The sequence below is a fragment of the Apteryx rowi genome, unplaced genomic scaffold (assembly GCF_003343035.1).
Source record: "Apteryx rowi isolate R43461 unplaced genomic scaffold, aptRow1 scaffold_1179, whole genome shotgun sequence".
Lineage (NCBI taxonomy): Eukaryota > Metazoa > Chordata > Aves > Apterygiformes > Apterygidae > Apteryx > Apteryx rowi.
Window position 1 is genome coordinate 20,474 of NW_020447396.1, and position 14,188 is coordinate 34,661.

A 14,188-nucleotide genomic window follows, 5' to 3' on the forward strand; every position below is an offset into this window, starting at 1 on the left:
TTACAGCACAGGTCATTCTTTCTCCTTGCTCAGAGGCCTGGGGATGGTACAGCACATGCCACTGCATCTGAACATGCACAAGCCTATGGTACCAACTGCGTGACATCTCGCACAGTGAGAGGGCCTTGGCCAGCATCAGGTATCTGAGAAGTCCCGTATCAGGTAAATGGTTCTTTAAACAATACCTTAGCAGCAACATCTTCACACAAAACTCTTCTACCTGTCCTGCAACCTCCTCTGCCACTACTAAAAACTACTACTGTCCTCCCTTTATTCATGGTAGCTCATCAATATATAATCCACTTGGGGCCAGGCCGAGGGACCGTCTGTTCTTTGATGTTACAATGACAAAAAATTCCTTTTGCTTGGCCTTAGTTACTGCATGTTGTAAGCAACCTTGGGCCCCTTGGGCAACCTGCTGTTTCCCCTCCCTGTTTTAACTCTTGATCAAGGTCTTTGTGCTCCTCTGTGTAACCACCTGTGACATGGGGCAGTTTTATGCTTCAAAAGTCCCCATTCCTGCTCAACTCCTGGTTCTTACTTCTCTAACCCCACACCATGCTCTGGCAACCAGCACTGTTCCTCAGCTTTCAGAAAGGACAGCCAAGACCCCAAATCTGTGCACAAAATGATAACATTTATTGAAAGAGTAATTTTTTTTAATACAAAAGAAAGCTCTGTACATAGTACTGTGATTACTTCCACATCCTTCCAGAAACACAACCCTGGAAACTGGAAAAAATAACCCACCCCCCCCACACACACATTGATACACACACACACACACACACTCACGCACACACGCACACAACCCCCAAACCAGTAAAATGAACTAAAAATGTCACCACACAATAAATGTCGTTTCGTCCCTGATAAACAAGTGTTCTTACAAGTCTGCACTTAAATAAAATACACCATTAGCGTTTAACCAGCGGTTGCCTTTAGGGAGCCAGAGAGGGGATGCAGCGCAACACCCTGTAGCAGCAGGGGTGCTCCTGCCACCCCAGTCCAACAGCTCTGCTCCACAGTGCTAGCAAAAGCAAAGCAGAGCAAAGCCAGGCCATGATGATCTGCTGAGGCAAAGTATAACACAAACCCCAACCCCTGTTCTTCTCCCTGGGCAAACTCCTAGCTAACCACTCCTGGTTTTTGGAGGGATCATTGAGCAGCCTCCATACACCTAACAACGGCCTGGGGCATCACACAGCAACCCCATTGTTCCCAGCTGCAGGATATGCATCACTGTTACAAGCAAGGCTACAAAGGGGAGGCAGCATGCTATGTCACCGTCACCAGATGGGCCATCCTGCTGCACATGGGCCCTTCAGAGGCTGCATGGCAGACTAGGGCTGGCAGACCATTCTGGGAGCTGCCCTGGCACAGGGGGACTTGGAAAGGCCCTGTCCATATCTGTGCATTAAGGAGTGGCACCAGCTGAGGCCGGGAGTTCAGGAGAGGCTACCTGCATCATGAGCAGACAGAGAGCAGGGATCAGCCCCTCAGAGCCCAGGGAGGACTGTGGATGCCCACAGCCCCTCAAGCAGTTGTGGGCAGCACTGCTCCATGCCAAAACAGCCACGCTCCCCCAGAGCGGAGATGGATGGGGCTGCCAGGCACCCTGCAAGCCCCTTATTCCAAAGGGGCAGGTTCCTCACTCTTACAGAGCAGCTGCTGCTTCACTTGCCTCCCACCAGTTAAGCCTGAAATTAAGGTACGGAGTCCTCAGCGCAGGGGAGAGTAAAACAAGCATCCAGCTCAGTCCCTGGCACATGCTGGTGGGCAGAGAGCGCAGCTTAAACGCTAATGCTGAAGGAACATGATTCAAGGTTACAATACAAACTCAAAAGCAAGGCCCCTTCCTGCCTCCATGCCCACCCACCCCTCTCCCATCCCCCAGGTACAAACCCCATGAAAACTGTACAGGAGCCAAACTTTTATTCCTTAAAGAATTACATAAATACTGAGTTTAACACTTAGAAAAATAAAGTCATTTTTTTTCAAGGCTTCTTTTGTCTTTAACTTAAAAAAAAGTTACAGTAGCTGCTCCTTCCCCTAAGGATTCAGCAGCTTCTCTCACTTGCTCGCTCTCCCTCCAGGGACAGGGCTAGGTAGCAGAGCCACTTGCAGCAACTCCCCTGCAGGAGCAGGCATGCTCCAGCCCTCTTCCCCCAGCCCTGCCATGTCTGCACAGGTGTTGCTGCAGCTCCTCCATAGCCCAGAAAAGCCTGTGGGCCACCCTGGTACCCAGAGGAAGCACCTGCTCAGCAGCTTGGTGCCCATGGGCTCTTCTTTGACACTTGTGTTGTTCCTCCACCTCGTATCACACAGGAATTTAGGAAGCGCTGGCCAGAACTGCAGGGGGATGTGGAGACACCCAGACACATCCCCCTGGACGTATAGAGGCTGCACTGCTCGCGGTGAGGGCCAAGACGAGAGTGTGGGGCTGGGCTGGCCGCAGAGCGCCCCAAAAGGTCTCTGGGTTGTCATTGTGGTCCTGGGCACCCACTGACCGCTTTGGCGGCGTGAGGGTGTCTGCCAGTGGCAGAGCAGGGTGGGCTGCAAACCTGCCAGGCGGCCCAACAAGGAGGCACTGAGGGCCGAGGGCTCACTGTAGTGCATACAAGGGGGATGAGGCCACGGGCTGCAGGCAGCACCCTGCCTGAGGAGGCCCCCACTGCTGTCCAGAGGGAGCACACACAGGCTGAGCCCGAGATGCACATCTGAGCTGACTGCTCTTCCCCAACACAGCCCAGAGCCAGCTGCTACGGCCAGGACATGTCACCCCTCCCAAAGGCACATTGCTGAGGCCAGCAGCACAGCCTTAGCTCGTGCTGCTTTGGGCTGTGGCCTGTGGGACAGGTCTGGGCCTGAGGCGACTCGGAGCATCCTGAAGGAGCCAGAGCCTCCAACTGGAAATGGCCCGCAGTATTTATTTACAGCGCGGAGCACGCCCTCCCCACGAGGGAGGAGTTTCTTTGGCTGGCGTGAGAAAAGCACAGCTATCGCAGCAACCAAATGCCCCCAAGCCCTGCACGGCCCCAGCGCAGCTCCACCCTTGGTGTGGGTCCGGCAGCCCCACACACATGCCTGTATTTGGGGAGGGCGGGGAGGGGGTGTGCGCATGTGTGTATGCGTGCGCGCGTGTGTGTGTGGGTGAAGGAAACGTGAAAAGGCAACAATAAATAACTGGTGCAGTCTGTACGAGAAGGAATTGCTGCCAGCCCCGGCACCGGCGTAACAGGCCAGGGACGGCACAAGGCCAGCAGCAGAGGCCTCAGTCACTCTTGGCGCCATGTGAGGTGTCCAAGTTGACCACCTGCAGCTCCGTCAGGCTGCTGCCACTGCTGCTCTGCTGCCCGATAACAGCCATCTAGAGAGAGAAGGGAGGAGCAAGCACTGGGGGATGGCATGCCCTCAGATCAGGCACACCAGCAGCCAGGATGGCATCGTCCCTCCCGGGCACCCGATCAAGGAGGATGGAACCTCCACACCCAGAGGTGGGTAGAACAGGCAGCATTCCCAGCTCTCAGAGGCTGAGGACTGGCCCTGCAAGCAGGGACAGAGCAGGGTCAACACTGCCCTGTGAGGGGAGCAAGGACACCCCCTCAACACCCACAAGCAGCACTTTATACCTACCTGGTGAAGCTGGACAGCTGAGACTGGGATCTGAACAGTGCCTGATGGAGCTGTCAGGAACACTTGAGGGACGCCACCTGCCATGGACAGAGGGAAAGCAGGAATGACACCGTCCCCTAAGTAGTGCTCCCCTATGGTTCTTTCCTGAGCCTTTCCTCTGAACTCTGTGAAGCTTCACAAGGATGAAGGTGCCTGTTTGCATACACTAAGGCATCCCAGGTGAAAGCCACATGCACTGTTTTTCCAAATGCTGAGAGAAAGAGGCATAAGCCCCCAGTCCAAGTGTTGCCTGCACGGCTTCATTCTGCTTCATCCCCTCACGCAGCCACACATCCTTTCCAGAGCAGCCAGCAGGGCTGCTCCCAGCTCCCTCCACTGCCTGCCCTGTATCCCACCCTCACTGGCAACCCTCACATCTTCACCAGCAAATGGCTCAAGCAATCCCTTGCACAGGAGAATGATGGGAGGATCTAAAAGCACATCTCAAGCATCACCCTTGCCAGGCCTTGCATGGCACAGTTAGGACCACTTAGGAGAAAACCCTTTGGAATAAACATGTAACATTCATATATGTGAGAGAAGAAATCAGGGTGTCAGAGTGCATACGGGAGCATCAGCCCACACAGCTTACCCTGATCCTGGACCTGGCTGTGGGACACCTGCATTGCCGAAGGCGCCTGTGAGAAAGCGTTGAGGACTGCGAGTCCACCATCCGTGAGGCCAGATGTGGGCGCGTACATCACCGCATGTGGGCTGGGGTACATCATGTGGCCACCCACAGTGGTTGGCACAGACGACGTCATGATGGTTGCCGGGAGGGTCACTGGCACCAAGATACATATAAGCCACAGGAAAGGAGTCTGCTCCACTCACACGCCTGCTCAGCATCTCTCCCTCAGCTACTACATGCCCCAAAAGCATGGCACAGCCAGCTCCAGGACACCTTTGGCATAGTGCCCTGGAGCAGCAGGGACACAGACGCCAATCTTGTTCTCCCAAGCTGCCAGGGAAAAACCCCAGGCAAAGGGCAGGAGAGCTCAAATCTCTCCCTGCGTCAGTGAGGATGAGAGGAAGGAAAGGCATGGTAGCCAAATATCCCAGGATCTAATTCAACCCAAGATACATGTTTCCTAAGAAAGCTTTAATAAAGCTGTTGGACTAGATTCAGCCCGCATCTGGGCACCTGAAGTTGGATTTTGCTGACGACAGAGCCGTCCTCTGCATGTACAGTAAAAAATCTCAAATGGACATGAGCCAATGCCTTGTGCTAGGGGCAATGCTGGCTTGCTCAGCCCTAAGAAACCAGCTGGGAACTGGGAAGACTACAGCAGCCTGCTCCCCAGCTACATGCTGCAAGTTAGAGCATGTGACAGATCTGGAGAGGCTCAGCAACCCCACGCGAGGTGCCCTATGCACAGCAACATCTATCTAGATGTAGCGTAGCCAGCCCCAGGGGCTGGCAACAGGAAAAAGACAACTGTGTTTCCAGACACATTAATTTGGGGATAAATACCCCCAGGAAGCTGTCAGAAAGGCTGGGATAGAATTGGACTGAGAGAAGAGTCCTGGGCAGGGAGCAGACACAAGGTCTATCAGTGGAGGTTATCAGCAGCAGTTAGGAAGGAAAAGAGAATATGGTTATCATAATGTACTGATTACCTGTTCCACTGGAAGAGGTCTGGGTAAGGTCAGTGCTGCTGTCACTAGAGGGGGACGTCTGCTGCGGTGCCTGGTGCACCTGGATCGCCTGGACTGGGACCTGCTGAGCCATAGTACCACCTAGGGAAAGAAAGGAGCCCTTGAGCCTACAGAGCAATGTGGGCACTCTGGGCTTGTGCAGGGGATGTAGAGACCCCACCCCCACCCCAGTCTCATTCAGGCCACAGCAGACCTCTGCAGCCTGGCTCTGCACTGCACTGGGGAAGGGCAGCCAAGGGCAGCACGTGGCAGAAACAAGACCCTGACCCAAAACCTGCCCTTTGCTGGCACACAGCAGCCAAGGAGGGGCTGGCTGGCCAGCAGGGCTCCTCCCTGGAAAGGCCACAGCAGCTTTTCTCCAACTCCTAAGCACAGTTCAGGGATGTGTGGGACCTCCTCACCATTCCTGGATCCACCAGGGCACAGCACAGAAGACACTGGCATGCCAGGAGAAGAGGACTGGCATGGGCCCCCAGTGCTCCCCATGTTCTGCCAAGCAGAACAGAACTTTGTTGTTAGCCAAAGATCAGCTAACAGCATCACGAAAATTGTGAGAGCCCAAATGCCCAGGCCAGCAGGGCCCCACTACCTCCACGCTCAGGCTCAGGTTCTGTCTCCAGAGAGAAGAGCAAGGGACACCAGAGAGCAGGGACAAGGCCACCTCACCCAGGCTGGGCATCTGCCCACACACCAAACCAGAGACACACATTCATTATCCCCATAGCTCCTGAGGATCACAAAGGAAACCCAGTCCCCCTTGTGCAGGACCACACTGTCCACTTGCTTCTTTAAGGGCCCCAGGAAAGCACACAGGCCAGCAGACTCATCTTGGGCACAAACAGGCAGGACATGAGAAATGGTGTCTCATGGTACCCATGTCACAGCTTCCCACACAAAGGAAATCTAGCCCTGCGGTCTGAAACCACAGCTGGGAACACACCGAGCCCTAGCACAATGCCCGGACAGCCTCAACTTGGCACAAGGAATTCCTATAAGGGACGATGCACACAAGACAGCACGATGACACTTTTCCTTCTACCACTTTGGGTCTCTCATAAGCCATCCCCTGCACTATGGTTTAGCAACTGACAGCAAATCTGTGTCCAAAAGCAAGGGCAGCTGCTCAGAGCCAAATGCCAGCACACAAACAACAGTCACTGGGCATCTGAGCGCCCCCCAGTCTCTCTCCGTCACTCCTCCCAGCAGCACAGCTCAGCCTTAGTGTGGCTCCAATAGCGAACATGTCTCCTCCACTTTCATCAGACCCAGGGTAAACCCTGGGGGCAGAAGATGGACAACCTGCTGCTCCCCTTAGTCTGCATCCTTTAGGACGCTGCTCCTGCCTTCCCACCTCTCCCCCAGGGCCAGAGTCAGCCCCTTGCACTCCTCCGTAATCCTGCCTCTGCTGGGATCAGCTCTCTGACCAGGGCCTGGGACCCTCCCAGGGGCACCTCCATCCCCCCACCTCAAGCAAGGGAAGGAGAAGCGAGTGCTGACCTGTCAGCGACACGATCTGCCCTCCAGCTCTGGCGGGGAAGCGGAAGACTGTCTGCTGTGCCTGCTGCAGCTGTCCAGCCATACCCGCAACCGCCTGGCCCTGCTGGCTGGAAAGAGCCAGGGAGTGCGGCTGTAACTGAGTGAGAGGAATGGTAGGGGTCCCCGGAGAAAGGGAAGCACCTGCCGAAAGGAGGGAGAAAGAAAGGCTTCGTCATGACCAGCTCTTTTCACTCCCTCCCGGCTCCTTGGTGCTCCCCTGGGGTCCCAGCTCAGCTCCCTGCCATCACGCTATTCCCAGCAACAGGGCCAACTAACAGTGCCCTGGGGGAAATAGTCACTACATGTCCCTTCTCCAGCCTCTGGCTCAGCTGGGCTCGAGCAACAGAGCCCAGCCAGCTTCACCCTACGACAGCAGCCACTCTGCCTCCACCAGCAGCTTGGTCTCCTCTCCCAGGGAGGGCAGCAATACACTCCAGATAACGAGATGGATGGACACAGTCCTCAGCCCTGATAGACACTGACCTGACATGAGGGTGAAGCCAGTAGGTATCTGCATGAGGCCCCCAGATGTCACCGCACTGGCTCCGGTAGTCTTCAGCACTGTTCCATTGGCACTCGTGACAGCATTGGGGCTGATGCTGGCAGACACAGGCGCCAGGTAATTAGTGATGGGAAATGAGGGGCCGCTGCTGACCTGCATGGAGGTCGAGGTGGTGGGGGCTGTCTGGATGGTGGATGTCGTCCCTGGCAGGTTGGTGACGGTGAATGCTGGCTTCAGCGTGTCCTGTTGGATGAGACAAGATGGTGAGAGCTCAGCCCAGACCCTTGGTCCAGTCAACATCTGCCCACATGGCCAAGCTAGACTCTGTACGTTGCAACTCTGTGCCAAAACATACCCATAGCCCACTGCAAGCACATGGAGCAGAGAGGAGTGTATTGAGCAAACGTGAGGAGACTGTGCCCAATAACACAGCATCAGGAGAGCTGGAGAGAGCTCACTGTCAACCTTGGATGAAAGCCCAGGGCTGCACAGGTCCCCTGAGAAACCTCCTTTTAAGACATCACGGGACAGAGCAACCCTTTCCCTCTCCAGGAACCCAGGAGTCCCCTTAGGCTTTAAGAAAGGAATAGCTGCTTTTTGGCACCAAAAGGCAAGAGCAGTCCTTGCAGGGACAGACTCAAAGGCAAACGCATCATCTCCTGTCAGGAATACACACCACCGCCCTTACAGCAGGAAACACATGGCTAAGAGCAAGCCGAGAACTGGCTCTTAAAGGCAGCAGTCAGCTGCACATGGAAAGGGACGATGGAGAGGGGTTGAACCCAATCCCAAGCACCAGGGATGCCAGCAAGGTCCAAACACAACCCAGCCTGCTTTAGCAGGCTCTGGGCAATGCCTCTGCAAAGCTCCGAGAGCAAAGGAGAAGGGAGAGCATGGCCATGGTAAGCACCCAAACCACTAGCAAGAGACAGGCACGATGCAAGTGCTTCTGAGGGATCCCACACATTAGCTACAGCCAGCATGCACCGTGCTCCTACAAGGAGTGCCGATGCTCTATGCCAGGCTGAGGACAGCATTGCCAGGAAAGCCAGGCACCAGGAGCACTGGGTCTGGGACCAAGGCAGGAGGATGCAGGGTACCCAGTGCCCCAGCTTCTGCAGCTACAGAGCATGCAGCAGGACGTGGCGTGGATCTGCAGGAGCCAAGTGAGCCCAGCACGGCTACAACTGCCCCACACAGTCATGCTGCACCTAACATGCCTCCTTCCCCCAGATCCTCTTTTGGATACTCAGGGTCTCCATGGCCCCTCTCCCATCCTGCTCAGCTAGCCTGGATTGCGAAGACACTGTTCCACAAGCTATCATGTAAGCATGTGCCACAAGGACCTGCTGTCCCCGTGCCCCGCCTCAGCCGCCAGCATGCCTGGGAAGGGTTAAGGCCGCTGTGCTCCCACCCCTCCCGCTGCAGGCTGGTGGGCCCATCTCTCCCACGTGCTACGCCTTGTTCCCAGCTTGTCAAGCTGCCAGGAACGAGGAATTCACAGCTCAACGAACAGCTAAAAAAGGGAAGGCAGCCCATTTTGGACAGGGAGAGCCAATCCTGGGCACCCAGCCCTGCCCCAGGGCCCAGGGAAGGAGGAGAGTAGAGCCCCTCCACCTTGGCACCACAGTCCCCGTGGTCCGAATTAGAAAAGGCACGTGATAACAGAGCAGAGCTAGGCAGATGCACTTTCCATGAGCTCAACTGCACACTCCCACCATCCTACACAGGGCATGGAAGCTGTGGGCATCCTCCCCACCCAGGTGACAGGGCAGAACACTCCAACCAAGGCAGGGCACACAATGTTTCCAGCTGGAAAAGCCAGGCTCCCTCATCTCCACATCCAGCCCCACAGCTGAGCACCCCGAGACAGAGTCCCCAACCAGCTATGGCCCTCAGCATCACCCCATACTATATCCTCTCAGGGATGGAAAAGGCATCCCAAAAGATCCATGGCACCCTACTCGGGGGATCACCAGGACTCTCTGCACACACGAGGGCAAATCCCAGCAGAGTCATGAAAGCAGAGATGCTTGGGAGGGAGGCCATGGCAGCAGGCTCCAATCCTGCCCACCCCATACTGTGCCCCAGGTGAGACCCAGGTTCCTCCCACCTCTGCTGCATTTCTCTTGGGCTGCAATGATAGCTCTAAGTACAGAAAGGGAGTTGGGACAGCCCACAGGGCCAGACCCCCACTGTCTTCCCCCACAGCCAGTCTGGGATGCCTAGGAGCCCTGGGCACCTTGGCTCCCTCCAGAGCTCTGCAAAGCCCAGACCATGTGCACAGGGCCAGCCGGCAGTAGGATCCAAGCCTCTGCAGCGAAGCCATGGACCACCCCCAGCTGGGATCACCCAGGGGGCCAGGGACAATCCTGAGGCAGCAGAGCAGCCCTGAAGGCCCTCCCCCCTGCTGATCCATCTGCACATGACCCACCCCACTCCAGAGCTCACTGCAAGCTCTGGTTTGCAGAACAAGGCCTAGGGGATACATTGCAGAGGGGTGCAACACAGCGGGGAGAGATGTCTATACCAGGCCCAAAGACCCACAGCACCATGAATGCTCAGCAGGAGGGGACTGGAGGGCATGGCCCAGGCCAGTCCAGGGACTGCAGCAGGGCCCTGGGCAGCTCCTCTCTCCATGAGCAAGGCAATCCTGCTCCATCACCATGGCTCCCAGAGGCTGCCTGGGATGATGCTGCTCAGCATGGCCCAAAAATACCAGCTAGCATCATTACAGGGGCATTACAGGAAAATCAGCCTTGGTGAGAAAAAAAAAAAAAATCAGCCTTGGGAGAACCCCTCCTGGGCTCTAGCACCTGCCTCACGTTGCAGCTGGGGCAGAAAGCCCCACCTCCCCACCACCCCAAAACAGGTCACCAGATCAGGGCTTTTACTCTAGTCCCAAGCTCTTGAGCTCTCTCCAAAATCCCCTCCCACACATAGCAGCATTGAAGGGATTACTGGTGGGTGCCATTTCCTTTGGGCCCTTCAAAAGACCATGTGGGTCAGAGCACAACAGCACTGCTGTCGGAGCATAGCTGCTGTCTTCATAGCACAGCATCCTGCAGCCCCAGCTGCAACATGAGCAGTCCAGACACTTAATTCCCTGCCACCTCATCAAACACGGCACCCATAGCCCAGCCCTTTGTACCACTTACCCCCCAGCAGCAATACCAGCCACCCAGCATGGCCCACCCACAGACTCCCTTTGCCCTTACAGGGTTCCTTGGTCTGTCCCAACAGGGCTGATCTCTACCAGAGCATCAAGCCAGGCTCCTGGCCTCAGAGTGGCCAGAGGGCTCTTCCAGTCCCACACCAAATGCTGGCCATGGCCACGAGATGCAACCACACATGCCACAGCAGGCATCACAGCCTGCAAGTCCAGAGATGGAGCCCATGGGGCACCAAGCAGGGCCTGCGTCAGAAAGCAGGTGGAGAGAAGCTGTGTCTAGAAGACCTCCTCTGCAGAGTAACTGCCCCAAGAGCACGTTTCCTTTGGGGTTAGTTGGCAACATTTTCAGGGAAGTTTTAAGAGACAGCTTGTGGACAAACCATGCCAGGGACAGGTCAGCTTCCATGTCCAGCCCTTCCTGCACCTCCAGATTACTCCAGGCACAGACAACCTGTCTCATCACAAGATGCACAGAGGGCTCGTTTGCCTTTTCATCCAGGAGGAGAAGCCCACAGATCAAAGTGCTTACAAACACAGACTGCACAAGGGAGAGATCACTGGTGGCAACAGGCTCCTTCGCCTACTAGAAAGGGCTGGCACAGCTCAGACTGGAAATCAGAGGCGCCCAAGGGAGTTAATGCCAAACCAGGACTACTGTAGTGCTCCTGTCAGTGGGAAACCTTTCCAGGGACCCAACTGGGCTCCAGTGGAAGCCAAGGACCCGGTGTGGGGGTCTCTAGTCCACGACAACCTGGCCTGCAGCAGTTCCTCCACCTGCAGGGACCTCTGGGACAGCTTATGCTTCCCAGGGCTCAGCAGCAACAAGTCTTTGCTCAGTGCAGCGCTGCATACACACTGGGAAGCAGGCATGCAGAGACCACAGCTGCCACGGGATGCAGACACACATCTGAGCATCCCTACAGCACCAGACACAATGCACGGGGGCATGCCTCGGGGCTGCTCTCACTGCCTTTAGCACCACCAACAGCGCAGAGACAAACGCTTTGCTTCATGTTTAGTGGCCACAGCATGGCAAGGCTGCTGCTGTGGCTACATGGGGGCTTGCACACAGCCAGCCAGAGGACTACTGCAGACAGTTCAGAACTCCAGCTGGCAGGGTACTTTTGCAACAAGTCCGATACCCAGCCCACAAGCACAGGTTCAGCAGAGCTGCAGCAACTCACAGCACCCCAGCTGCACTCCATGCAGCGCCTGGAAGCCGCAGCAAAAATGTCAGCTCACAGCACCATCCCAGCCTCATGTCACCAAGACCCTGACTTCCAGCACCCACAGACCCAAGCACCAGGCTGCAAAGGAAGCAGTGGAGACAAGGGAGCCAGCTTTCCCATAAGACCAGCACACAGGGATGCAAGGCCACGCAAAACCCCTGTCCCAAGATGCAACGGGTACTTTCCCCAGCAGAAAGGGGCCGTTGCCTGGCTCTGCACCCACCAGCAGGCCTTCCACAGCACCCAGGGCGAAGGACCACTAGTAACGCGGGCAGGCAAGAGCTGGCGCCTGCAGGGACGCCAGGCAGGGAGCAGAAATGGTCTGTCCAGCCAAATGTTTCCATTCCCCATGTCCTCCCTGCCCCCTTCCAAAACGGCACCAAAGCAAGAGACAGCTGCAGCTTATAAGGAATGTGAGGGGCCCTGCCAGGGACTCTGTCGAGGGAAACCAGGCCTTATAAGGCCATGGAGGCAGAATCAAATTTTTATCAATGAGTGCAAGAGCATGGAGACGCCCAGGGAGAGATAACAGCGCTGGGAGCTGCCCAGGGGGTGGGCTGGGCTGGGGGGTGACCCGCTGCAAAAGCCAGGGCTGGGACACCTGCCACCCACTCCCCTGCTTCCCCAAATCACTGCCAATGCTGGCCAAGTCAAGAAGTCAGCCCTGGGAGGCCATGGCAATAGCTTGCTGGAGTCATGGCAGAAGGGGAGATCCATCCTTGGTCTCCCAGTCCACTACTCAACAAGGGCTGGAGATGTTCAGGGCTCCCAGCGCAGGCCCACAGCACAGCCCACAGCGCCCCGGGGTGCCCAGCCACACTCCTGGGTGCACAGCCGTTACCTTGGTCTCCCCGCTGCTGTCCGACTCCGACACCTGGTAGGTGAGGTCAGTCTCCTCGAAGCCCGTGGCGCTCATGCGCTGGTCAGTGGTGGGGTCCGAGCGTGGGGGCGAGTCCGGGGAGTTGAGACACGTCTGGATCAGTGCTTTCCCCGTCTCACTGGTGATCATGGGCTGCAGCTTCCGCGTGGCAAAGGTGTACACATGGCCCGTCTCACTGGCCACCAGCAGCAGGACTTGGGTGCCTGTCAGTGTGGAAAGCTCGTAGGCCTGCCAGTGGCACAAGGGAAGAACCAGGAGTCACAGACAGCAAGGACACGTATGCCAACAGGACAAGAGTCCCCAACATGCCACCATGTTCCTGCCATGGCCCTTTCACTCACACCAGCTCCAGCTCCCTGATCGTTACCCCAGAGGAGCTTTGGCCCAAGACTGCCCTGTACGTTGAAGCATCCCACGCCGAGTTCCCATCTCCCTTAGCATACCCTTAGGGAATGTGTACACCAGGAGATCACAGGAAAAGAGTCTCCTCTGGATATTCCCAGGAGGATATAGGGGCGTTGGGCTGCCCCAGTCCTGGACATCCCACCAATCTCTCCAGACACATCTGGATGCCTCCCTGCTCTCCTCTGCTGGGCTGGCTGAAAGGATGCTATTCCACCTGCACGTGTCTCAGTGACCTTCTTCCCCTCACCCACACCCCAGCCAGGTGGCCACCCCACAGGTCTCACGTGAGCTAGCGCACAGCACTACCACAGACAGGGTTGCCTCATCCAGCATCCTACTGAACCAGGCTGTACCCTGGTGGCACCCCACAGCCGTGCCCATTTTCCCAGGCTGGGTGAAGCCCAGCTTGGCTGGGATGCAGCACTGAACAGCTGTGCAGAAGGATGCTCTGAGTGCCAAGGGGGTTGCAGATGAGCCAGCAACATCCGACGGCATACAAAACCCTACTAAATTCCTACTTTGGCCTTGTGCAGCCTCCCGGCACCACCGAGAGCATCTGAACCAAACAGCCATGGAGCCAGCCCAAGGGTCGCAGAAAGGTCTGCTAAGGAACCGGCCCCATTGAACGCTGGATGGGGAAGGGCAGCACAGCCAGAGGCAGCACCCCAGCTCCGCACCTTCCTGGGGAACAACCACCCGCAGAGGGGCACCCACGGGCGCCCAGCCGGCTCTGCCCAAGGGCACCGAAGCTGCGTAGGGATGGGCCTTCCCCGCGGCCGGCACACGGGGCATCCCCAGGCTGCCGCGGCCCCGGGGCCCCTTCCCGGAGCCCCCCAGGACCAGCCCCAGGCCGCAGCCCGGGGGCTCCCGCGAGCAGGCCGGGCGCGCCGGCTCCGCGGAGGCAGCTGGGGCCACGGAGCCCCCAGCGCCCGGCTCCGGCTGCCGGGAGCGGGAAGCCGCTGCCGCTTCCGGGCACGGCCCCGCCGCCCGGCCCCGCCGCCGGCTCGCCCCGTCCCGCCCGGGGCTCGCCGGTGCCCCGGGGGCCGCACCTTCTTCATGATGCCGGTCTTCCTCTTGCTGAAGGTGGTGTAGCGCCGCAGCTTGTTGTCGATGAACTCCATCTTGATCTT

General features: G+C 57.1%; 1 protein-coding gene across 2 annotated transcripts; it reads right to left on the reverse strand.

The window, feature by feature from the left end:
- Positions 1-616: 616 nt before the first annotated feature.
- SRF (serum response factor) lies at positions 617-14,182 on the reverse strand. Of its 2 annotated transcripts, XM_026083338.1 has the most exons (8): positions 14,108-14,182; positions 12,615-12,881; positions 7,354-7,615; positions 6,832-7,011; positions 5,296-5,415; positions 4,268-4,459; positions 3,637-3,713; positions 617-3,370 (listed from the first exon to the last, which is right to left on the reverse strand). In XM_026083338.1, exons 1-8 carry the CDS (start codon positions 14,177-14,179, stop codon positions 3,275-3,277), a joined length of 1,266 nt encoding a protein of 421 aa, XP_025939123.1. In that variant the 5' UTR covers positions 14,180-14,182; the 3' UTR covers positions 617-3,274. The 2 variants fall into 2 exon arrangements, with proteins under 2 accessions (XP_025939123.1, XP_025939133.1); XM_026083348.1 differs by lacking the exon at positions 6,832-7,011.
- Between the last annotated feature and the right edge of the window lie 6 nt (positions 14,183-14,188).

Bases quoted from the DNA above. Each gene is read 5' to 3' on its own strand.
- SRF (XM_026083338.1), bottom strand. From the start codon at position 14,179: ATGGAGTTCATCGACAACAAGCTGCGGCGCTACACCACCTTCAGCAAG. The intron at 7,012-7,353 runs GTCAGTGTCTAT...TCCTTTCGGCAG, and splicing joins TGGCTTCACCCTCATGTCAG to GTGCTTCCCTTTCTCCGGGG. The intron at 4,460-5,295 runs GTAATCAGTACA...TCTTGGTGCCAG, and splicing joins GACCTCTTCCAGTGGAACAG to TGACCCTCCCGGCAACCATC.